Raw genomic sequence first — 24,618 nt, 5'->3', positions numbered from 1 at the left:
GAATTGCACATTGCTGATGTTACAGGTGTTTTTCATGCCAGTGAGGAATAGAGCCTCCTCCAGACCAATCCCCTGAGGTCTGAGCCCACCAGCATGACAAACACCCACACTTCTGATCACACTGAATCCGAAGCATGTGTATAATATTTTCTCGGTCCCAATAGGAGAAGTCAGGCTTTTTCTCACCCCCGCTTGCACTTGTATATGTGTGCTTTAAAACAAGTGCACATGGGGTGAATTAACAGTAATGAGCGCTTTTGCTTTAATGAGTTTCCTCTCCATTGTTTGTGTAGTGACTTGTTACAATAAGGTCTTCACAATTACAATTAGCAGTTTTCTTCTTTTTTTTTTTTTTAGTACAGATTACTATGTGTTGGGAGGGAGTGACACATTTGTCAGCTAAAAAAAAAAAAGGCTTGTTTGCACTGTTAACTTCGTTCACTGATACTGACAGGGACAGCTAGTCCCTCGTCGCCTCCGGGACAGTTGCAGAAACTTTTTTTTTTCACCCGCTCAAATTGTGACAAGTGCCCGCCGAGCAAAAACAACAGATTAATTATCAAAATGTCACGAAATGGCTTTAATTTATTCCAGAGGAGGTAGGGCTCGACTGTCTCATTCATAATGCACAAGAGATGCCCCAGAGAGTCCGATATGTTTTCTGAGAGATGAGCTAGCCCCACACTAATGAAACGACATCTGCAATTTAGCCCGTACGTCAACTATGCTCATATTGGCCTCTTTTTCTCTGCCCACTGTGGAAATGGAGTTTTATTTCTAAGAAATGATTCCTCAGGAATCGGAGCCGAGATGAGTGCGGCTGTATCGTAAGCATTTAGGAAATAGGGGGAATAGACACATTTCCTCTCAGAGTGTATTTGCATTAGAATAAAGCATCACCGCGGAGTCCATTTCGCAGATGGATTATAGATTATATAATTCCTCATGCAGATCTCTTCTCAGAGCGGCCTTTTAGCCCAGGACTAATTAAAATGTGTGAAACTGGAAGAGCACGATGACGGATTCATCCTCGTAGAGTTTACCATTGTTCTCTCATGTACTGTGCCAGAGCAGTGCATCAGTACTCCGGCAGTCAAGCCGCGGGTCTATAAGTCATCCCGGCTCACGTTGATTTGGATTCTGTCGTGGTCCGGCTCTCCGCTGCTGGAGTGTGTGTGGAGTGCAGCGATTTCCAGGGGGTTAGAAGTTTTGTCTGCCGTTTTTCTGTATATGATGTATGGGTCGACCGTGCACGTCTGCTTGTTCTGTTGGCAACATTGTGCCAAGTTAATATTTGCTCTTTGCCCTTTCCACACATCTATACAGGCCCACACACACTCTCCCATGCACACATCCGTTCTTTTTTTCCCATTCCATTCCTACAGCAACGTTTGACCAGAGGGGGACGGGTGCTTTCATGGAGATCACTGCAGCATCAGGATGTAAAGACCATTAGCCAACTTGTGCCCCACGCCCCCTCACTCCCTCCTCTCTATACCCCCCCTACGGTGAGATTAATGCCAGGTGGGGGAAATATAACATAGTTTAATTAAGCCCGAGTCCACAAGATTCATGGACTCATTTCTTTGTCTGACAGTGCAAATGAAGGTTCAAAGGGTGCGAGGCAAGAGGAGAGACACCCTTGACTAGCTGTTAGGAGCATAATGAATGTAGGAGAGCACATAGGCTAACGATTTCACCCTTAAAGACTTGGACTTAGTTGTAAATAAATCCTACGTTGCTTCACCACAGCTGTCCCGCTCTCCATGTGTAATAGGTAGATGTCATTGAGAGCAGCCTAATGGTGTATGCGGCCACCTACGCACGCTCACACGCACACACTGGCACTGTTTTCAGAGATTCAAAGATGTAGAATTTCAGACAGTCTGCAGCAAATTAATGCAAAAAGAAAAGGGGGGAAAAATTACACACAGGTCCCTTGAAATCCAGTAGTGGCAATCAATAGCCACAACTCATAATTCAGTCTTTCATGAACTTGGGGAAACTGGATGTACCCTAACGAACCACGCTGGGACCGGACCTGGCACTGATTCCAGCGCAGAGACGGGCCCACAATGCTAAACAGCTCTGCCTGCTGTGGCATCAATATTGTATTATAATGTATCAGTGACATGAGGGGTTGCATGATAACAAGATTTTCCTGATAAAATGGCAAACTTGCAGTGAGTAAAAATGATTGTCTAAGAGGGCACTTCACTAATTTAGACACGAGACGATCAACTAAATGAAGGACTTACATTGATGCAACATTTTTATCTCGTCTTTATTTCAAACAATCTCTATCCGTGTCAAAATGTGGCACCCACATTATCGACAATGGAGCTTCACCACAGACGGTTCAGTCACAGCTTGTATAGCCTTGAGCTTCTCGGCTCCTGTGGAGACGAGTGGACTACAGGGGTCTCATAAGCTCACTTCTTTCTAACTCTACACCCTCAGATCTTTTGTCATTTTCTAATAGATGCCCGGATTTCCATACATATCCCAGCTTTTGTAGTCCTGCGAAAAGGAAAGGGAAGCAGCAGAGACGCGGACACAGGCTCTTTTGAAAACCTGCAGCACCTTTGCTTTGAGACCCCCTCATGGTCTGTGTCATGTCTGAGAGAGTTTTTTTTTTTAATCTGCGATTTCAAATGCAACTCACTACTGCACAGTAAGCCTTGGGGTAATCGAAACCTCCCCGCACTGTGGGCTCTCCGACACCCTCCAAACCAAGCAGAGCCGCCGCTGCGCACACTAGATCACTGTATTGAATTTCTATATAATTAAAGTCACCGGGGACAAGGTAGGGGAGAACTTTTAAGTGGAAGATGCACAGGAACTATAGTGAATAAATGGCTACTCCCATCAGTTGAACAAGCTCTAATGCGTTTCACTCAATTTAGCCAATGGACTTAGCCCATTGCTGTTTAGGTGATTGCTATTTCCTATTCTGCTATCTGTCACTGACTCGCCGTTGCATTTGCCTTGAAGAACAGGCAAGGCAGAGTCATTTGGCAGCACTAATCAATACTGTTCACTCCGTGCGAAGGACTTATCAATTTCCAGCCGGTGCCTTGAATAAGAGTGGAGGAAAAATTTGGCTTATTCATTAGGTATTTGTTTGTTTGTTTCTTCTTTTTTTTAACTCAGAAAAGTATGTTAAGACAGTGCCATTTCATTTGCACAGAAATCAATTTCCCCCCTTCCCTTCACTCTTGGAATGCAGGTCAAACAGTGGCAGTGCAATTACAAGGAGAGAGATTTCTATAGCGTCTTTATACCTCTGTGTCGGCGACAGCTGTGGCCAGAGGCTTTATTTTTGGGGAGTTTTCTGTCCATCCTATTCTCGCAAACAAGATATCAGGAACGCCTTGAGGGAAGACATTCAGTCGGATTCAAGGATGAACTGATGAGAATTTTTATTCGACAAAGGTCAAGGTCTCTGTGAACTTATAAAACATATTTTTGGCAATTGTAACTCAAGAATTCTTACTCTAGTTATAATACAGTTTAACACACATGTCTAACTGAAAAGAAATATGACGTGATTACATGTCATATCCAAAAGGTCAAAGGTCAAGTTTGCTGTGACATCACAGGGATCCAGACTAACATTTTTTACTAGGAGCACAGTGGCCGGAGCGAAAACGGAGAATATAGGGATGCACACCGCGAATTGACTTGTAAAGCAAATATTCACATTTCCTTTTCATTCACGATCCTCACAAACATTGGCCTACCAGCTGTAATGACAGATTCCAGATTCAGTGGTTGCACATGCGCAAGTAAATGAAAAATGTACTTACAATCTGGAGCCCTGCATCATTATGTTCTGGACAAACACCCAGTACCTTCTGAGGGGACACATTATGGAAATGTCACGTTTTGAACATTGGGTGTTTGGCTTGCCTTCCATCCCCCAAAATGTGAGAATTGACAAAAAAATCTGTAATTCGCATTAAAGTCCAAGTGGTTTTACGAGCTTTTCCCTCAGTTGTCATTCAATGATGTCATTCAATGATGTCATTCGTTTTCAAATTTGCATAATACCACCCCTACCTGTTGGTACCGGTACCGGTAGAGGGGGCAGGGCGGGGTGAACAGTGGCTCATTTGCATTTAAAGGGGCAGGCACTGAAACCAGCCGTTGTTTGATTCTTGGGGTATTTTGACCACAGCATGTCACAGATATGTTCTGATGATCTTTAAGACACCTGGGAACTATTTTAATTTGTGGAAAAGGGGCAGAATATGTCTCCTTTAAATTCTTATTGCCCCGACATAGATTACAGCAGCCTGGACAGTTGGTGGAGGTTGAACAGCAGGGTCTGTAAAGAGGGAGACCTGCCTGTGAATAGAGGATGAGGTAACGTTAGTCTCATCTCATCCAGAGAGACCTTCTGCTTCTTGGAAAACAAACACGTTGTCATATATCATAAATATCCCAACCTGCAGGTCCCTCAGGCAGCACCTTTGTGATCTTGAATGTGTGACTGGGCTATCACGTCATAGCCGGAGAGAAGGCCTGCGTTACTGGGTGGAGACAACACGGGCAAAGCTCCTGAGCAGAACTGTTGCAGAAGCGCTGATACACACAATCGCTTTAGTTCTATTTATGAACACAATCTCTCTCTGCGGCAGGGAAATTAGATGCTACACCTCTCTCGTAGTCTGGTTGTTATGTTCGATTAACTGGAAATGAGAGGAAAGAAGACACAGGTCGCTAAATACAACAAGATAAAGTATTTTCTCTTGTGTAACTGTTGATCCTTATACCCGCCTGTCCTCAGCTACTGTCAGTGTGTGTGTGTGTGTGTGTGTGTGTGCTGGAGAGAGAGAGAGAGGGATAGTGTCTGGGGTATGGTTAGGAGGTAATCTGTAGCACCAAGCATTAAGCCATATTTTCTGGGTCTTCATGGACCCAAAGGGAACTGCTCTCTGCCGGTTTTAAAGTTCAATTTGCACCTCTCCATCAGATTTATTTTACATTCCAGCCCACCGGCTCTCTCACCCGGCCTTGGGAGAGTGTGGTTAATAATCCACTTCTGTCCCATCAGATAATTTCAGTCGTGGGAAAGATAGACAGGAAGTTCAGGCTGCGAGGACGTGATTGTTCGACTGGTCAGTAGATTGAATGATTGATTCAGCGCTCCAAAAATGACTCGATTCTAATCTAATGATGGCCTGAAATAGCTTTAATGTGATAATGTGGTATCCCTGGAAATTCTTTTCAATCAAATGTCTTTTCCAGTGAAACCAAAATGTTTTCATCGTTTTCTTAATCAGCATTTGTTTTAATGCTGTTTGGAGCTCTGTAGTAATTATCAAGACAGCAGTAACACTGTAACTATTTACTACTTAGAGCTGAATAAATGTGAGTAAATCATTGAATAAACACACAAATAAACATGTTTGTTGCTTCAACTGTTCATTATTTCTTTTCTTCTCTCAGTTCCATCCGAACGTTGCTGTGAGTGTAGCAGTTTCTTTCTCTCTATCTGGATTCAGCATCATCAAAAGAAGATCCGTTAAAATATTCTAACCCTATGCTATACTCGCTTTTTGACAAAATAATCGCATTACATCCAGTCAAGTCACAGTTTATTTATAAAGCACATTTAAAACAACCTCAGTCGACCAAAGTGCTGTACAGTTGTAAAAATACAATATAGTTAAACACTGTAATAAATAAAAACAAAACTAGGAATAATAATCACTCAATTTAAAACAAAATTAGAATAAAAGAGAGAGCCAAGATTACTTGTGAATGTATTGATCATCAGTGTTCCTTGGTTTCAAGACTAAAGCAACAAGAGATTCCCTGATTGATAAATTATACAGCAGGGTCACTTTATAGATTTCCTGTATAATATGTATCCATACACTGATATCGACCAATGATATTGACCTATGTCTTAATATGAAAAGACTTAAGTGGAGAATGTAAAATTGACCGTCTGCTATTTTTTTTGTGTTTCTACAGAGGAGCTACGGAAACTCAGCTGGTCGGGGATCCCGCGACAGGTCCGACCAATCACGTGGAAACTCCTTTCAGTAAGTTTAATGCGCACGCACTCTCACAGCGAACATTAAATACCGCAAACATACACTGTTTTGCTGTGTATGCCGTTTGATTATACAATCACTAATTTGTATAAAATGTAAGAACACTCCTACTGTAATAACACTCGCATACAATCACACGCCAAGAAGGAAAAACCCATGTAACGGCGTGCATCGAACCCACAAGGGAATCAATCGCGCACACACACTCACACACAGCAGCGTGCACACTGTTGCGCACAGCAGATAATATTACACAAATAATAAACACATTACAGATGATCTTAGGCGCGCATATACGCACACACAAACACACAAAGTTGCTGTCATGTTCTCTAGCCGTGCCCCCTCCCTTTTTTGATTTATGAAGACTGGTAATAGTGCTGCTTTTTTTTTTTCAAACTTCAATAGGGAAAATTAATTGCGAGGCACAAATAATTTATTCATGAGACGCACGGTGTGTTTACTCATTAAGCCATTGTTGTGGCGTACAGCTCCTAGTCTGCAGAGAGAAGACTGGCTTCTTGAACGCCATGACTCTCTCATTAATTACCGCACAATAGCTAATGTGCCGCAGAAAAGATGTCATTAAAGGTGTGTGTGTGTGTGTGTGTGTGTGTTTGTATATATATTTTTTTTGGTGGTGGGAGGTTACCTACTGGGCGCTTTAACCATTAATGGCTGCTTTGTTTGGTACTCCACTGAAGTGAAGACTCATAACACTGTATGAAGTTACAAAGCAGCTGCAGTGTAGGCAGCCAAGTTTAGGGGAGGGGAGGGGTGCTTTAGTGCTTAAGCAGACTGTTTGTGCGTCTGTGTTTGTGTGTGTGTGTGTGGGTGTTTTAGCTAATGTAGCATAGATAACCTGAAGATCACCTGAATAATGGCTTTCTCATGTTTGTGCTGTTTGATTGTGCGTGTTAGCCTTTTTGCATGTATCTAAATAACGTTTGCATGGATGTGTGGGTGGCTTTTCGTGCGTATACATATTCATACATGTTTTTATATACAATATGTATATATGTAATGAGAACACTGCGGAGAAGTTTGGGGGAGCGACGCACAGCTGGCCTGTGGCCTGTATAAATTACAGTTGGACTGCATCTGCTTCCCTACTGAGAAAATAAACATCGAGGCAGCAGAGTTGGGGATTGTGCTGAGGATAAAGAAGGAAGGAAAACAACAAAACACAGAAAGTAGATTCTGGAGAAAAAAGAGCAAAGAAAAAAACAAACAACAGGCCTATAGGATACGCTAATGTTAAGTATACCAACCATCTCTCCTACTGTAGCCTCTACGTACCTGTGCTGTCACTCACATCTTAGGCTGAAGTAATATCTTTTGGGAAATTAAATTGTTAGCTGTATCATGCTTTTATGCTAAGCTGAGCTAATCACAATCACTGTTAATTTGTTAAAAAAGTTATTTGAAGACAGATGTTGGGCCAAAGAAATATGTGGAGGCCTACAGGACAAGATAAGCAGATAGAGTGTAATTAACTAGTTATTAACTAGTTAATTATTAATATTTTTTAAATGAACTTCCAATTGAATTATCTATTACAGAACAATTACAGAATATTAAATATAGTTCATTGAAATAAAATCAGAATTAGCCAGAATTTGAATTTGCAGGTCAGACTTGAAAATTTGAATCATCCAATAAACAGAATATCTATCGTCTCTAATATTTATTGTACACACATGAGAGTGATGCCATTTTTCTCAAACATCTCACAACAAGAAAGCACATGAGTGTAAAATATGAATCTTCTCTCGGGTTAGAAGCTGTTGTGATCTTTACAGAGAGTTCATGTCATCACTTGTCTGATGTTCAACTGCAACATGTCACGACAGCATAGCTACAGAAGCTAGTGCAGTTACATCATCAGTTTAAATCCGTTCATCTATATGTCCATTTTATGCTGTTCATCTGATACATGGCCAAGATGATTTCATTCATTCAACATTTGTTTAAATTTTTAAAAATCATTCAAATCCACCCAAAAAAATAATTCATGTGAAAACAAACATGCAACAGCAGGGTTAAAAACAATTCTGTTCACGGGGGCTGTAGTTTGTAATCATAGTTTAAACTGACTGACTGATTGGTACAATTGTGTTTAGCTTTAATCTAGTGTGAAGTGTTCCAACTGTGCAGCACAACAATGAGATCATATCAAGTGAAATTCTGTCGAAAACTTTTGTGAACTACTTAAAAAAGTGACATAATAATGTCCCTGTTGGCCGTCTTACTTCTGTGTGACTGTCAAACAGGAATTAAATGGCATTCTGTGTGGCATTAAAAAGGCTTTAAAAAGTCTTAGATTTAGCTTGGTAAACCCTGCAGAGACCCCGTATGTGTGTGTGCTCAGTGTGTTGTACACACCAAATACTGCTAAATACACAGCGTCGGTATCATTTTTTTTCCACCTTCTTTAAACTCCGAAGCTCCACCAGAGCAAGTGTTATTTCCTCAGTTCGGGCGACAGTCTCAATATTTGTTTTCCAACTTTCTCTCTGTTTTGTGCCAGAAACCAAGTAGGTACTTTGTTACCGTGAGCTTAAATGTGCTATAACAGAATACAATTCATTTTCATTGAGGCCATTTCTCTCCAGGCGACTCTGAATGAATATGTAATAGGAGGTATTTTAACTGTGCAAACTTGAGATCCATATCTGAGGTAATCTCAGCCTCACCTCATGAGGATTTCAACAGATATCTGGATCTCAGAGCCTCGTGCAGCGTGAATTATCCCAGGGTTAAATCCAAGGCCTGGATTAAAGCGAAAAGTGGGCATGGTGTCAAAAGCTCATATCTTCTGAAGTGTCATAACACTTGACTGCTTTCTCTGTCCTGTCTGTGGTATGATCCAGTGGAGAAATAGATAGGAGGGATCAGGCTCGAGAAATCTATTCTGCGTCCTGCACACACACACACACACACATTGAGACTCACAGCCCGTGCCGTATTCTATAAACTTGGCAGAGGCACCTAATAAAACTTCACTCCAGTGGTGTCCCTCGTGCCCTTCTCCCGCTCACCAGTGTGCACCAACTTATTTGATTTTTTTTTCTCCCGTCATCCCCTCCAGCAGGCGTGCTTGAGCCACACTCATTTTCTTTTTTTTTCTTTTTTTTTTTACCTGACAAAGACGGGAAACAAGTTTTCCCACTGTGGTCAGACTTTTGGAAACGCTCTCCCGATGGCCTTCATTTCCCATCACATCACAGAAATCATCCATAACTGTCTCCGCTCTAGTTAGACCGTGTGGAAATTAAAAAAAACAAAGCCTGAAGCCAGACGAAGAGAAGAGAGGAAGTATTTTGTCTGACTGGATATCTCCCTTTCTCTGCGGCCTTCCTCCTTTTGAGCATGAAGCTCCGCAGGTTGCTCAGAAAACACATCCGGTTGAAGCTCCTATTATTTCAGAAATAATACTGTCTTATTTAATTTGTATAAAGAGCACTTGCTGTCCGAGCCTGCAGGAGAAAGGAAGAAATTAAATGGCTTTTCTGCTTTGTAAAAGAATGTCAGCCTGTGGCAATATGTACATTTGCTAATGGAGTGTGGCTGTTAAATGTGAGGTGGCGGCAGAGAAGGAAACTAACCGGCTGTGGAAATATTGATAAGGCTAAGGGGTTATATGAAATGTTTCAAGACGCAGCGGCAGCGGGGACAGATTTCGAGATGATTATGTTCAACTGTTACCTTACGACAGTACACATAATTATATCGCCTGAGAGAAAAGAACAATGTGATTTTTCTTTCTCTTTCTCTCATCTGAGGCATACTTGTAATCAACCTCCCTTGGTATGCACAGCGTTAGAGGCATCTCACACTTCACTGGAACATTTTGTTCCTTCTCAGTTTGTAAACTTCCACTGCAATGCATGACAAGTGCAGCTCCACACTGACATCTCTCAAAATGAACAACCAAGACCTGAACAAACAGCTTCTGTCGAACACATTCAGGACCGCTAATATAAAGATGCTACCTTTGTGTGTGGCAGTACATCGCTCTGGCATCATCATTAGGCACCGAGAAACATCTCTAACATTACTGTAAAAGGAAACTGAGGAAAGTTACGCATATGGGCAAGTTGAGCCACCCCTTGTTGCTATAGGAAACCATAAAAAAAATTGAGCATGTGACCAGATTTTTATTATTATTATTATTATTATTTTTATTGTTTATTTGTTTGAGGACAGTGCACATTCATGAACAGTTAATATTTAGGAGGAAGGCATCATTTCATGGAGTCAGTGAATGTAAGAACCTCATGGGTAAAGTGGTTTAACATTCATGTCCAAAAAAACATTTTTCACTCTAGAACAGGAATTCAGTCGATCATTAGTTTCATGAGAATTGTGTTTAGACTAAAAGAAAGAATAATACACTTGTTTTATTAGTTGTGGTAATATATGAGCTACAATATGAGGTAGTAAACCTAGCATGAAAATACACCATTTTAGCTGTGGGGACTAATAAAATCAATAATGTAGCTCTGTATATGAACTAATTATTAAATCAAGATTCTGGATGTTTATGATTACAGTAAGTAAGTTCCCGAGAAGAGGCAAAGCTGTTTATGGTTGGGCCAAACTTTACTTTCAAAGAGAAAAATGAGTGATTCTTCCCAAGATGCAGTGTAATCACAAAGCTCAGTGAGTTGGAAGCTCAGCAGCAGGTCTCACCTGCAACCTGGACAGGTGGAGTATTGAGTCAAGGGGGAGGTGGGAGATGGATGGAGGGGAAGGAAATCATGTTGTGAGTTCATCACCAGACTTCATTCCTCTACTCATGCTAACCAGCTAGCCCTGGCCTGCCTTATCACTTCCCAGCAGCACCTCACTGTAGCCCCTTGCCCAGAGGTTTTATTACAACCTCCTGTCTTGAAAACTTAAGCACTTGTTACAATCACCACCACCACCGCCTGCTCCCGGCAAGAACCCACATGGAGTGGCAGAGAAAACCTACAATTAACCCCTCTATATTCATTGAGCTAAACATTTACTTTCAGTGGCTACAAATACTGACTTCTGAGTGTTTGTTAATGTTTAACGTTTAACATTTTTAGCTGCCCCCCTCCCAGTGTCTCCTGGGATTGGGTCCATCCCCCTGCAGCCTTACAAAGATAGGCAGTATGGCTAATGAATAAATGAATAAAAATCTGTAGCCATTCATTGTAAACATGAGAATGGTACAGTAAGAGTTTAAACTTGGATCAGTGAGACAGTGATGCCCTGGTGAAGCACTTCAGTTCTTTGTTTTTAACTGCATAGACATTAAAAATGACTTTATTTCAAATGACATTAATGGAGTTCTGCCTCATGCAAGAAAAAGAAAAAAAAAAGATGTCATTGAGTAAAATAGCAAAAGAGTCATTCATGGCCCAAAGAGACCAAAACCTGAGACCACTCTAGGAGACATCAACCACCCCTGAATGGCTGATCGTGCCTCCTTACTTAGCTTTTATTTCTCTAACACTATCCACCAAATTAAGTTTCTGAATAATTTTGAAGCAGGAAATAGGCCGTGAAGTTGAAAGCTTCTGGCATGAGGTTGAGCCTCCTGTGGTCGTCTTCAGGCTCAGCTCATGTAGAAGCTCGGCACAAGTACTGTATATGTGTCAAAAGGAAGTAAAGTTCCGTCTGTTCAACTTCTGCTCGGTCCGTAGCGGGACGGTTTGTTTCCAGGTTGCTCTTCCAGGATAATGTGCTCCTTCTAAGTAGAAATCAATTTAGACTCTGCGGAGGAAAAAAAAAAAGAAAAAAGAAAAAAGAAAAACACAGGCTCATTTAAATTCCCCAAATGGATTCCCCAAGCATATTTCTCCTGTTTTTTACACAGAGTTTACTGATGTGGAAGATCCATTAGAGGGATGGAAGGATCGAGGACTAGATTGATGCAAGGAAGAATGAAGAGATGAGCTTTATGTAGACTGATTAACAAAATGTGGCAGCGCTGAAGCACTGGGCCGCCACATTTTGTAGCACCGGTAGTTCTCTCAGAGCTTTCACGCATTTACACTTCACTTTTAGCTCTCCATCTTTCCATCTCTCTCTCTCGCTCTCTAAATCTTGACTCTCCCTTTTTTGAACCAGCCGACCACAAATTAAAGGAAAATTAGTCACTCGGATCTTGGGCACTCAAAGTATTTAGCTGATTTCTCATTTATTTTAAAAGAAAGGAAAGTTGCTTGTGCTGTATATATAAAAAAGTAAAATATCTAAATTATTTCACAGAGTCGTATGTATCAAAACTGAACCTATGTTCAGAATCAAAAATATGAGCCTTTTAAAAACAGTTTCACGGTCCTTTACAATAATAACAAAGAATAAAGGTAATAAAATCCAAAACATAATGTAAAAAAAGGCATATAAAACAATAGCGGACATCAGCTCTCTGAATGTGCGTTAATATCGTAGTAAATTAACAATTTTATTGCCGAAGTAATAAAGATTTTTTTTCCTCAGTCCTTTAGATAAGTAAATAAGAGTAGTAATAAAAGTGTAGTGTGTGACATAGTTTACATCCTCTTTATAGTCTTTAAATCTCCCTGTGTGTGTGTGTGTGTGTGTGTGTGTGTGCTCCCGTCCTGTCCAGCAGTAATACAGCTGCAGTGTGATTGACCTCCACTAAGCTGTCCATTAACCTTCAGCGCTCACCCCCCCACCCCGCCCCGCCCCCCTCCCTCATTTGGCAGAGTGCACCTTACACCGTCGCCTGCTGCTTTGTAGCCGACCTGTTGTGTTTTGTATTTTGTGCGCGCGTGTTTGCATGTGCGGCGTGGCCTTTTTTTTTTTTTTGGCAGAGAGCGACGATGGGAAGAGTCAGAGTCGGTACTCGTGTGGATGAATAACGCCTCTTCCTCCTTGCTTGTGTGATGACTTACTCTTTTTTTTGTTTTTAGGTTAAGCGAGTGAAAGCAGCAGATGAAGAGAATAAAATATTCTTTTCAGGGGTGGGTGGTGCTGACAGCTGGAGAGGAATACAGTGTGTGTTTATATGTCATAACAGGCATGTGAGTGTGTGTTTGGGTTTATCTAGTGAGCCTTCTGTTGTTTCTAGTGTTTGTATGTGTCTGCCAGGTGTAGGCCTATATATATATGTGTGTTTGTCTGCGAGCACAGTCGTTGTGTGCAACAAATAATCCTCTAGACTCTCTAGAATTCTCTTGGGATCTTTTCCAGGAAGGAAAACAAACAAAAAAAGAATGAATAAAAGCACAAGAAAAGAGAAACTTTTTGTTGCTGCTCCTATTGATTTCCCCCCCAGACAGTTGCCCAAAATTGATGGTTTGTGTCTTTTCCGTATGCCTGCTTGCGTATTACTAAGAAGTGGTAGCCTGCTTCTGAAAACAACAGGCACAAGAGTCATAACAAAGACTTGAAATGCGCACAGGAAACAAACACTTGCATGAAGTACACACACACACACAATGAGTCAACATCACCATTTTAAGGCTTCTTATGTGCAGGCTTGTCTGTGTGTCGGTGCAAGTGGAATTTAGTTTGATGGCGATTTTGGCTGAAGCCGGTCCAAAACAGGTACTGTATGTCTGAACAGAAAATGTGCTCTTAGAAAAAATGCTCGGCCTGAATTGTGAGTGATGACAGATGAATGTAAGAGACAGAGTGATGAAGAGAGCCTATGTCTAATGCAGCGTCTGTTTGCTGAAAAATGTACAAGCGTGGAGTTTTAAGAGCTCGCTATACTCTGTCTGAGCTGCTCCTCGCGTGGTTGGACGGCTGTAGCTCTCATTTTTAAACTATATCTCTCATTATTGCTCTTGCTCGTTTATATTTTCAGATTTTCTCGATAACCTTTGGCCTTTAGGCTTTAATCTGTAGGAGTAACACGCTGCATGTGACAGAATAAGCTCAAAGGTTCACTGACCAGCTGTGTGACCTGCACAATAACAAGTTTGATGATGAAACAAATGAATGAGACCCCAGAACAGCAAACATAATGCAATGCAATGCTTTCACATGATGCTCATCAGTGGATGGACTTTGCGCAGTTGCTATGGAGATGGTTGAGTTGTTATGTAACAGGTGGGACAAAAAAAGTTCCACAGAGGAACCTTTGGCTGAAAACGGTGTTTGAAAGGATGAAAACCTCCTGGAAACCCTGGCTGCCGTCGCTCAGCGCCGACCTTCTGGTTCCTCGTCTTCTCTAAATGAAGTAATTAAAACAGGGCTCCCTCTCTGAATTTACAGTATTCATTTCAGTGATGCAAATATAATGCTAATGTTGCCTGTATAACCTTTGGGAAATATTGAGTTAGTGGTAAATGTATCAAGTCATGCCAAAAGACTGTAGGCCTTTTTGTTAAATTCAACACATTTAATGAACTGTAGGAAGGATGTAAGGATTTTCATAGTCAAATCAGATTTGTCAGATTTTGCCTTTAGTCGACTAATCGTCCAATCATGTTTTTCCCTCATTGATTCATGATCTCATTTCTGTGTCTTTGTGTCTCAGAATAACCTGAATTAACCAGATTTAATTCTTCAGTTGACATAAGGTAACATTAACAGGACATTCTCCATCCATCCTTTTCCTGACCTCACTCATTAGTCTTGGGTGTAGAGATGACAAGTGTGAGTTTGTGCTGTGAATTATGTGAATGAGTGCGTATGGCGAATGAGAACTTGTAAGTCCCATCGTTGTGTGGGCTTGATATGTGCATCAGCGTTTGTATAGCCGCTTCAGGGGTCGAGTGTCACAGCACCATGGACAGCGCCGCTTTGTGTGTGTAGTGTGTCTGCATGTGTATTCAGGTACTGCGCTATCGATAGACAGAGAACACGTCACTCAGTTTAGTCTTTCTGCCCAAATTCAATTTTCCCTCCATTGAAGGGAAACGACATGAAGTTAAAGAGACAGAGAGAGAGGGACAGGAAGGAACCACCTGTCTCTCTCTCTCTCTCTCTGACTCTGCTGTAACGGTACCTCATGGACAGATGAAGCACTGCTGATGTTTATATCCAAATAGGCTATTTATAATGAATTATTAGAAAACAAGATGTGAAATCAGATGTCCAGCAGCACCTAACCCTAACCCATGTAGTCAGAATGGTACGATCTTTTTTTCAGAACCACATTTTACGACAGCGAGATATTGTAACTTTATTGTGACTTTATTTTCAAAGGACAGCCCCTTGAGATGTGCCATCTCATTTCCTTATTAACAACAAAAAACATACAAAACAAGAGTTCAGTCATCAATTGTACAGGTTCATAATAGAAAGTGAACACAAAACATGATACAATATAGAGACACAGACACCCATTCACACACAGTCGAATCAGACTCAGTGACTGTTCAGGGTCACCGCTAATTAACTGCAGGTGTATTTGGATGAAAGGCTTTAATGATGGGTGTGTTGAGGAACTGTTTGACATTCACCAGTGTCAAAACACATTTGTGCGCAGAAAGCATCACAAAAAACACGTCAGCAACAACATTAAGAACCTTTGCAAGTTTAACAACTAGACAATCCAGCTTTTTTTATCACCAGGACAAGTTTTCAGGGGCCGGCAGTCATGTTTGAGTTTTGTTTTGAAGATTTTTTAACTTTGTGAATCTTTTAGAGCCTCTGGTCCCAGCGCGAGCTTTTAATAGACTTGAGATTTGTTGTTCAGTTTAGAGACATCTTTCTTCTCATTGCATAAGCCCGACTGCACTGGCAGGATATACACTTGTACACAAATGTATGCTCACATAAACCGTCTCCGACACGCACGCACTCACACACATAATGCTTGCGTGCACGCACACACACACACACAGTTAGGTGCCTCCCCTGAGAGGCAGAAAGCCAAAAAGTTTTCTTTGCAAAGTGAGGTGTGTCATTTGCAGACTGTTAAATCCCAGGTGGCAGCGTTTGGTTCCCGATTGAACTCGGCTAACGGACTCAAAACAAGTCAAGGCTTTAGAAACAAGACTATCAAAAATAAAGGCTCATTAAATCGTATATAATGACGGATAAATAACAGAGAGGCAGACAAAATCAAAACACTATGTGGTTTCACAAACCGTGCTCTTACTGAATATCTATAGAAGTTAATTAACGAGTCCCACGTGGAACCCGAGAGCAAGCAAACAGAACACACAGGTGGATTAGTTTGGAGAGTTTATGGTCCATTACAGACACATTCATTTAGGTGTAATTGTAAAATCTCAGGCTAATGATGAATAATATGTCAAAAAGTCAATGGTGTGTTCATTGTAATGCAACATTTAAAAAGGAAACTATTCCTTTGACAGTACAAACATGCATGTTTTTCGATTTTCCCGTGAAAACAGGTTTCACATCATTTCATTTATGTATCACTTTCACAGACAGTTAGATAACTTCATAAATACCACCTTTACCAGCAGTTGGTTAGGTCAGCGGAGACCGGAAACAGTGGAACACAGCTCTGCGCAAAGCCTCTAAATCTCACTGATTAACTGTTATTATATTTTGCTCTGTTTCTTTAATGTGTTCAGAAACAGATCTGTAAACACAGCAAGCAGCAGCTTTCACCAGCAGTTACAGTTTGTGGAATCAGACGCCAAGAGGCGACGAAGAAGAGTCCAGCAGATAACTCTTCTGTAAAAAGCAGAAAATGTTGTTTACCCTTTGTTTTTTTGTACAAATTGATCCAAACAACACTGATCGTATGTGTTAAATAGTGAGATTTAGAAGTACTAAAGTAGAAATATAGTTTTTTTTTACTAATAGCAGAGCCAGGCTAGTTGCTTCCCGCCTGCTGGCTCTAGCTTCATATCTTCTCATCCATATCTGGGCAAGAATTACAAATAGCAAAAAAACAGACCACACGCTTCCTGTAAACTACTCTAATATAGAAAGGCTGAAACTTTACTTTGAAACTGAACTGAGTTCTCAGTGGATCCATTTTTCTTGGCAAATCATTTTTTCTCCATCAGCCTAAACTTCTGAATCTGAATTCAGTCAAGTAAGCTACCGTAATCCCCCTGCTCTGCGTTTCTTGTGTCTACTCTTTGCATTTATTTCCTTCCTTTTGTCTTTCATTTGCCTCATTCTCTTTCTCCCGTCGTCTCGTTCCCAGGGTTACCTGCCAGCTAACGCAGAGAGGAGAGAGAGCGTCCTACAGAGGAAGAGGCAAGAATACTTCGGCTTCATCCAGCAATACTACGACTCCCGCAACGACGAGCATCATCAAGACACATACAGACAGGTATATACACACAAGCTCAAGCACACTCACACTCACAGTACAAGTTATATAATGTGTGTGTGTGTGTGTGTGTGTGTGAGTGTAATCATTTCTTCTACATCTGACTTTTTTTAAACACCTGTCTAACTCCAAGAGCTTGAAGGACAGAATGAAAGACTGACTACAAAGGATTCCATTTCCAATTACAAGAACAACTTCTTGTCCCTAATGTATTCCCTCAGCGCAAGCCCAGGACACAAAGCTGTTTATGTGTATGTTTGTGTTTCGTATGTGTGTCAGAGACGGTGTGTTTTGACAGGAGTGGTCCCCGAAGAAAGGATTACTGGAACTGGTTATCTGGCAAAAAGTGCTTTTCTATGTTTTGTTTCCTCTTTTTTTTTCTATTTCTCGTGTCCTTTTTCTTCGCTCCCACGAGTCATGTGCTCATAGGGACTCATTGAACTCCTGTCTGTCTGTGTGTGTGTGTGTGTCTGTCCGTGTTGACATGGAGGCAGCGTGTTAGTGCTCTGTTTACAGAGCAGGAACAACCAAACCCCCAAAACTTCTGAAAGATGCCTAAATGAACACTTTTGCTTGGCTTTGAAAATAATATCTGCTTTTACCCTGTCTCTGTTTATCTGCCTCTCCCCCACATACTCTTTTTCTAACACTCGGCTACTTCCTATTCATTTCAGGCTGATAAGAAACATCAAAGTGAGCCGTCGATAGCAAAAACACACATTTCTCACATTCTGTCCAATTTCCCATTGATCCCCTCTACATTGTGGCAGAAAGCTGGCATACTTTGTTTTGATGATTGTTTGGATCGTGTCTTGAAGCTTTTTTTTTTCTTTTTGCCAAATCCTACTTGTTCGCCAGAGTGAGCAGTCATTTCCAGTTTTTTTCTGCTTGTGTGATTATGTGTTTGTACATATGTTGCTTTGGCTCTCACAGTGGGCATGTCTTGTGTATATGTCTCATTTGCATACATGTACCTGTGTGTTTTCATGTCTGTCTGCGTTCATGTGGGTCGGCCCATCATCCAACTTGAATCTCCATCTGTCTCAATAGTTTCTCTCTTCTGGTTTCTGTCCATCTGTCTCTTTTATATACTTGTTTATGCTGTTGGTAACTTGCCTCCTTAACAGCTTGTGTGTATGTGTATGTGTATGTGTGTATACATATGCGTATGGATGCAGCCATTGTAGAAGTTCCAGCCGGCAGTGCACAGTCTTTTTGTCCCGCGCCAGTTTCATTCTGTCCCTGAAAAAATAGCTGTTTTTAAGCCGTTTAAATTTAGGGTTGTGTTGGGTATCATCATCTGAATCTTATTGATTCCGCTTCTTGTCAAAATCCAAAATGATAAAAGAAAAAGAAAAGAAATGTTAAAACAGCAACATTTCTTTATTATTTTCAGCACTGACTGAACATTCACAAACTTAATAGTATTTACTATTTAGTGGTATTCACTACAATAAAAAAACAGATCCACAGACACAACCATTATAAAACATTGACCAATAGATGACCACCAGTCGAGAGCAGTGAATTAAACCAACCAACTTAAACTACTATCATGCTGATTGAAATAAGTGATATATACTATATCACCACATTATAGAAAGTGAGATTACAAATGAGCCGCCAGGGCCGCCGTCATTTTAGGACGTCACCACAGCGATATCGTAACATTTCTGGCTAGACAAAATGGATTTTCCTTTTTAAAGAAATAATGTATTGTCACACTTTCATAAGAACAATCTGAACTAACAGTGGCAAAACAAGTATGTCTAGTGGACACACTTTGACACGGACAATTGGTCCATTTTATGATGTTGTTGCAGGGACAGACTCAAAATGATGACGGGCCTGGTTTTAAAATACCAAAAAATACCCTTGAAAAATAAAAGGACAGTATCCAGACAATTTCCCTGTTTGAGTTTACCCCCTCCTCACAACACCTGAGACCCAAAACAGGTTTAAATGTAGAATACTGATGAGTGAATGAGAGGAACTTCTGCACTGGTGCTCATGAGTGTTAGTATTAGTGTGTGTGTGTGTGTGTGTGTGTCTAACGCCTCTCTCTCCCATGTTGCTGTTAGATCCACATAGACATTCCTAGGATGAGTCCTGAGTGTTTGGTGCTGCAGCCAAAGGTGACAGAGGTAAGGTGGACAGAGCTGCGGACACAACAAATCAGTCCCCAGCCCCGTCGGTAACAAGCCACACACACTCTCGCAAAGCCAGTCTGTCCCTCCGTGTGTCCGTCCGTCCCTCCGTCCGGTCCCAGTCCGGACTATTTCAGCCGGCTTGGCTCCAGCCGCTGTCCTGCATCCGTCTGGCTCCCCTTCTGACGAAATCTGTCCGCCTGTTGAACTGTTCATCTGCAGGGTCGACACTCTGAAATGGTGTAAACGTGGTCTCACACACACACACATATACTGTATATATACACACAAAAAAAAGCACACACAGATATATTCTCAAGCACATACGAGCACTGAGGCGGCTCGACATGCGCAGCCACACACATACGACATCCCAGACCACCGCTGCGATCCATTTCAGACCACCGAAACCCCCCGTCTGCCTTCAATCAAGGACACAATCCACTAACTGTTGCTCTCTCTCCGTCTCCGTCTGTTAATGGCGAGATCTGTGCTAACCTGCAACGCTTCAGTGTTTGTCTTTTTTTCTCTCTTTGTCTCTCTGCAGATTCACATTGACATACCGAGAACTAATCCTCTTATTCCTCTTTTTCAACAAGCTTCTGTCCAAGAGGTGAGACCCCCCCCCCCCCCCCCCCCCCCTTCCCCAACCTCCCCAATTCCTCCAACCACCAAGCCCCTACCCATCCCCACACACACCACCTCACCTAGCAGGGTTTTCCCCTCTAAATCCAGGCAGATATGTGTAATAGTATCAACCCAGTGGCTGAAATGAAAGTAAGTGACAGAATACATTTTTCAGTAAGCGATGTGTTAAAGTCATCAGTGAGCTGTCACACTAATAGAATCATAGAGCTTTGTAAAAATTTTCTTTACATTTTTATCATCTGCCGAGGAGTTTGAAATGGGGAAAACTGTTGCTTTTACAAACACTGCATGGTCCGGCATGGGTGCTCACACACATACAGTACACACACAGATGCACGAACTGTAAAAAAAAAAAAAAACTGAATCAGACCTGCAGTCCTGCATGCGAATCAGATCCACATAAACTTTCACACACTGCATCCTCATCCCCCTTTGTTCTCCTCTGTTACTGGCACAGAACAATGAAGTTCCTGTGATATAAGAACTAATTGTCTGAAAAACCTCTTGAGCATTATGTTTGATAAAACAATAACTGTCAGTGATACCGAGGGCACATTAAGAAAACACAGAGCATGGCACACATTACTTGAATTCTTAACCATGAACTCTTTGTTGGAGATCGCCGCCGCTGCCGCTGAAATACTTAAGATGTAAATGTGGTCACTTTATGTTCCTACTGCAATGAGCATACTTAGGCGCGTGTGCATGAAAGTTGGCTCAGCAGGCCGGAGGGACTATCAGAGCAGCTTCCCGGCGCAACTTAATACGGAAATTAACTGGCTGCCATTCGTATCTACGGGGCTAAGCTGATCTTAGTATTACAGGGCTTCTGGGAGGTTCTGTCATACATACACAGAACCGGCCGGGCCTGAGAAGCAGAGACCTGAAAACACCGATAGGAAAATCCCATAATGAGGTGCAGGCTAATGAGGTGGCCAGCGCTCTGGTCTGCTCCGTGCGTACACACACCTTACACACAGGTACAGGCGAGAAAACACACATGTGCATAAAAAATAAGGGGAAGTGCGGTGGCTTGCCGGCGTTTATCCATGTGCAAACCCTCAGACGCATGTACGAGCACATTAATACATACATGCACACACTCAGTCGCACAAACAACGCCCGAGGCAGTGCCACCTCCTGTTGCCCCTTGTCTCATATCGGATGCAGCTCGGGGCTGTAACCAGGGAGGTTAGGTAGGGGTGGGGGGAATAAAGATCAGACAACTGAGGCTGCCTATTTTCTCCTTACAATCTTAACTACTACTGTATATAGTCTTTGTACTTCTCCCCTCACCGCCTTTGTCCCCTCTCATCCTCACAAACCAGCTCCCCCCACTTTGTTTGCCAAATAAAAGCCAACAGCGTGCATCGGGAACATTCAAGCAGTGCAATCCTCATATATTTTGCTATGCAACAGACTCCAAAAGAGCCCCTCTATTTGTGTATTTATATATATATATATGGCTCTGCTGCGCTACCACCTAAAAATCACCTCTACTTCATTTCATGAACTTGTTTGTCTCAGCCAACCCTCCCTCCTCTCCCCACCTCCCTCCCACGGGGGGCTCCCTGAGATTTAGTGGAGATGGAAAGCAGTCAACAGCCTGTTCCATTTCGGAGGAGAGAGGGATATTGAAGCAATTCTGCAGTGATTTCCTAAGTGGTATCTAAGTGTTTGAGTTTTTTTTTTCTCTCTCCTCTTGCTTTAGAGAACAATACAGCCTTCATGAGATGTTGATAATCAGCAATTACAAGTTCCCGACGTGAAAAGAAAGCATTCACTTTTGCCTCCTAATTCTGATTACAGGCTGAAAGAGCAGGATTTATCAGGGAGACTCTAGCGTCTAGCACATTAGAAAACAAGATTTTTCTCTTTTCATTTGAAGCATCTAACAGATACTTCTGAAATGACTGAGTGCGCGGTAAGAAGCGCGCGGAGCGGCGGTTGATGAATTCATTTGATATTTGAGAGATCGAGCCCGTCGTCCTTTGACAGTGGGCTTTACTTTTAATCCTCTCGCCCCTCTGTCAGTCTTTGTCACTTTCTCTGTGTGTGATGTCAATGAAGAGTTATTTGAGTTGACGCCGTTGCTTGTATCAATTTCCTTTCTACCTCTCGAGATTAGCCTTATCGGGGTCTTGGAGGGTCTGGAACTAATGGGATGCAGCCACAACGTGTTGACACGGGGGACAAAGGAAAAGCAGATTTCCTGTATTAGAGAAGCACGGCATTATGAGGAGAATCTGAAATTAATGTGAGATTAATGCAATTTGCAAAACTCCAGTTTGGTAGTTGTTCTCGGGGAAATGGTGAAGACAAGATTGTTTGGATAGCGTCTGAAGTTTTTCTGCTTCTTTGTTTTCAGTCTGAAAAATCATACGAATCATCGCCACACACAAAAACATAGAAAGGAGAGGAGGGGTGGGCTTCTTTGCCCATACTAATGAGGGCAAGGGTGTGTGTGCACGGGTTCACTCAAAGTTGCTCGGCATGTAGGTGCCAATGTGAAATATGTATGTCAGCTTTTGAGGTTGCATGAAAAGAAAGTCCCATTACTCCTTGCTGGCGCCAGCACCTCTCTTTGTTTGATGGATGGGGCTTTGATAAGGGGAGAGGAGGTGTGAGGTGTGGAGGCAGGTGAGGGCGGGGTTGAGGAGAAAGTGCAGGGAGGAAAGCAATCTCTCCCAATGTCTTAACGTTGAATTATTTTAAATAAATATGAGAGAATTTGCAGCTTCCAAAAAAAAAAAATGACATTGTCGTGCTGCTGTTTTTTATTCTTTTTTTCTTTTTTCTTTTCCTCTCCAAAAAACAATAAGCTATGAGGTAATTTAGAAAGCAACAGAAACATGATATGTCTCCCCAAAATTGAGAAAGTACTCGATGGGTGTGGTACAGCAAGGTGAGAGAGAGAGAAAGAGAGTGAGTGAGTGTATTTTTGAGGAATCCATATGCGCACCAGCAAAACAAGCTGAACATCAAGCCCCCTCTAATTCACTTGGGCTGACAGCATTAAACAGCCACCCATAACCAAGATGGAAGTGTTTGCCTTGCAAAAAAACAAAAACAAAACAAAACTGAAAAGTAAGAAGCGAGAGAAAGAGAGTGAGGAGGAGACAGAGGGAAAGAGCAAGAGACAAACAATGGGGAGAAAAAAAAGAAAAGATGAGGGAGGAGCGCAGCTCTAAAGGCTCAGTTCATTTCTAATTTAGACACAGCTCATGTGTTTCTGCAGTGTCCAAAATATTTCACTGTGGATGCAGACACAGTCTAACTGGAAAACAAGCAAGGATGTTTTCTTGATAATATTTTCATATGCCAAACAGATTTACAGCTTTCCTTAAACACAGTGCACTCAAGACAACCCCAGGAGAATGTAACTGAACAGTGAGACAGTTAAAACGTCAGAAACTAACAATGAAGGTGGAGTTAAAATACACATGCACACACCTGAAACTAGAGCATTTACGAGCTAAAGTGTCATTAAAATGAAGTAATATCATCTTTAATAAAGTTCTTTAGTTAACAAACCTGTTGAACATTTCCCCAGCCACTTCTTTAAACAGTTCAAATCTGATATTGTCGACATCCATGTTTGCCAGCAGAATTTCTCTGTCTTGCTTTTATTCGTCGGCGCATTGTTCTGCTTTTTGCACACGTCACAGCTATCAGCAGTCAGGCAGCACACAACCTCAGTGCATGTGCGCATGTGCAATGCAAACAAAAAGGCGGCCCACTCATTAAAACACTGCTCTGTAGCTTTAGAGTTTTAGTGGTCAAAAACTCCCAAAAGGGTATTCTTTTTTAAAGTTCCTCCAACACATTTAAAAAAAAAAGCAAAGGAGGAGGTTCAACAGAAAATACTCAATGTCCATTATCAGCTAATGTGGAATGAATAAAACTAAACAGACTCCTAAGGCAGGAGAGGTTGTGCCAGTTCACCCGCTCCCTTCTCTGACAGCTCAGCATGCTGCTCTCTGCTTCCACAAACGAGCACTCGTATGATTTTGAACCTGTAATTCTAACTGCCTAACGTTTCCAAATTTGACGGTCGCAGGCATAATTGGCTCGTCTGAGAGCAAACCGTTAAAGATTTCGGCGAACGTGAAAGTTTTGCTTCATTATCGGATCATTTTGTGGGTGAAAAGATTAGTCAGAAACTGATTACAGTAGAAAACTCACCAGACGGTTAATGGTTGTGTTAAACTTAAAAGTTCTGGTGATTGAGCTTCTCCACAACTTTGCGATTTATTCCTTTACCGTTCCATATTGTAAAGTGACACTGTCTGTGTCATATGAATGTGTTTTGACTCTCTGTCTTCGTGTGTGTGTGTTTGTGTGTAAGATTTTTGAGCGGATCCTGTTTATCTGGGCCATCCGCCACCCGGCCAGCGGCTACGTGCAGGGCATCAACGACCTGGTCACGCCGTTCTTCGTGGTCTACGTGTTCGAGTACATCGGTGAGTGCCATCTCTCACTCTCTTTCCCTTTTTTTCCTTTCCATTTTCTCTTTTAAGGCCCCCGAACTGTCGTGTGA

The 24,618-nt window shown here is 41.8% G+C and overlaps 1 protein-coding gene across 4 annotated transcripts in view; it reads left to right on the top strand.

Annotated features, from left to right (window-relative positions):
* The window catches only part of tbc1d22a (TBC1 domain family, member 22a), a 127,514-nt gene that overhangs the window by 18,695 nt on the left and 84,201 nt on the right, over nucleotides 1-24,618 (top strand). For 2 of the 4 annotated variants that reach the window (XM_083999753.1, XM_083999751.1), the window contains 4 exons: nucleotides 5,986-6,056; nucleotides 17,155-17,283; nucleotides 19,978-20,043; nucleotides 24,427-24,541. In XM_083999753.1, the coding sequence (XP_083855879.1) occupies nucleotides 5,986-6,056; nucleotides 17,155-17,283; nucleotides 19,978-20,043; nucleotides 24,427-24,541 (381 nt within the window). Of the gene's footprint in view, nucleotides 1-5,985; nucleotides 6,057-17,154; nucleotides 17,284-19,364; nucleotides 19,428-19,977; nucleotides 20,044-24,426; nucleotides 24,542-24,618 lie in introns of all 4 variants that reach the window. The other 2 variants (XM_083999754.1, XM_083999752.1) reach the window with 1 other exon arrangement.

The sequence above is a fragment of the Trachurus trachurus genome (assembly GCF_905171665.1).
Source record: "Trachurus trachurus genome assembly, chromosome: 23".
Taxonomy (NCBI): Eukaryota; Metazoa; Chordata; class Actinopteri; order Carangiformes; family Carangidae; genus Trachurus; species Trachurus trachurus.
This window is presented reverse-complemented; position numbering and strand designations above follow the sequence as displayed.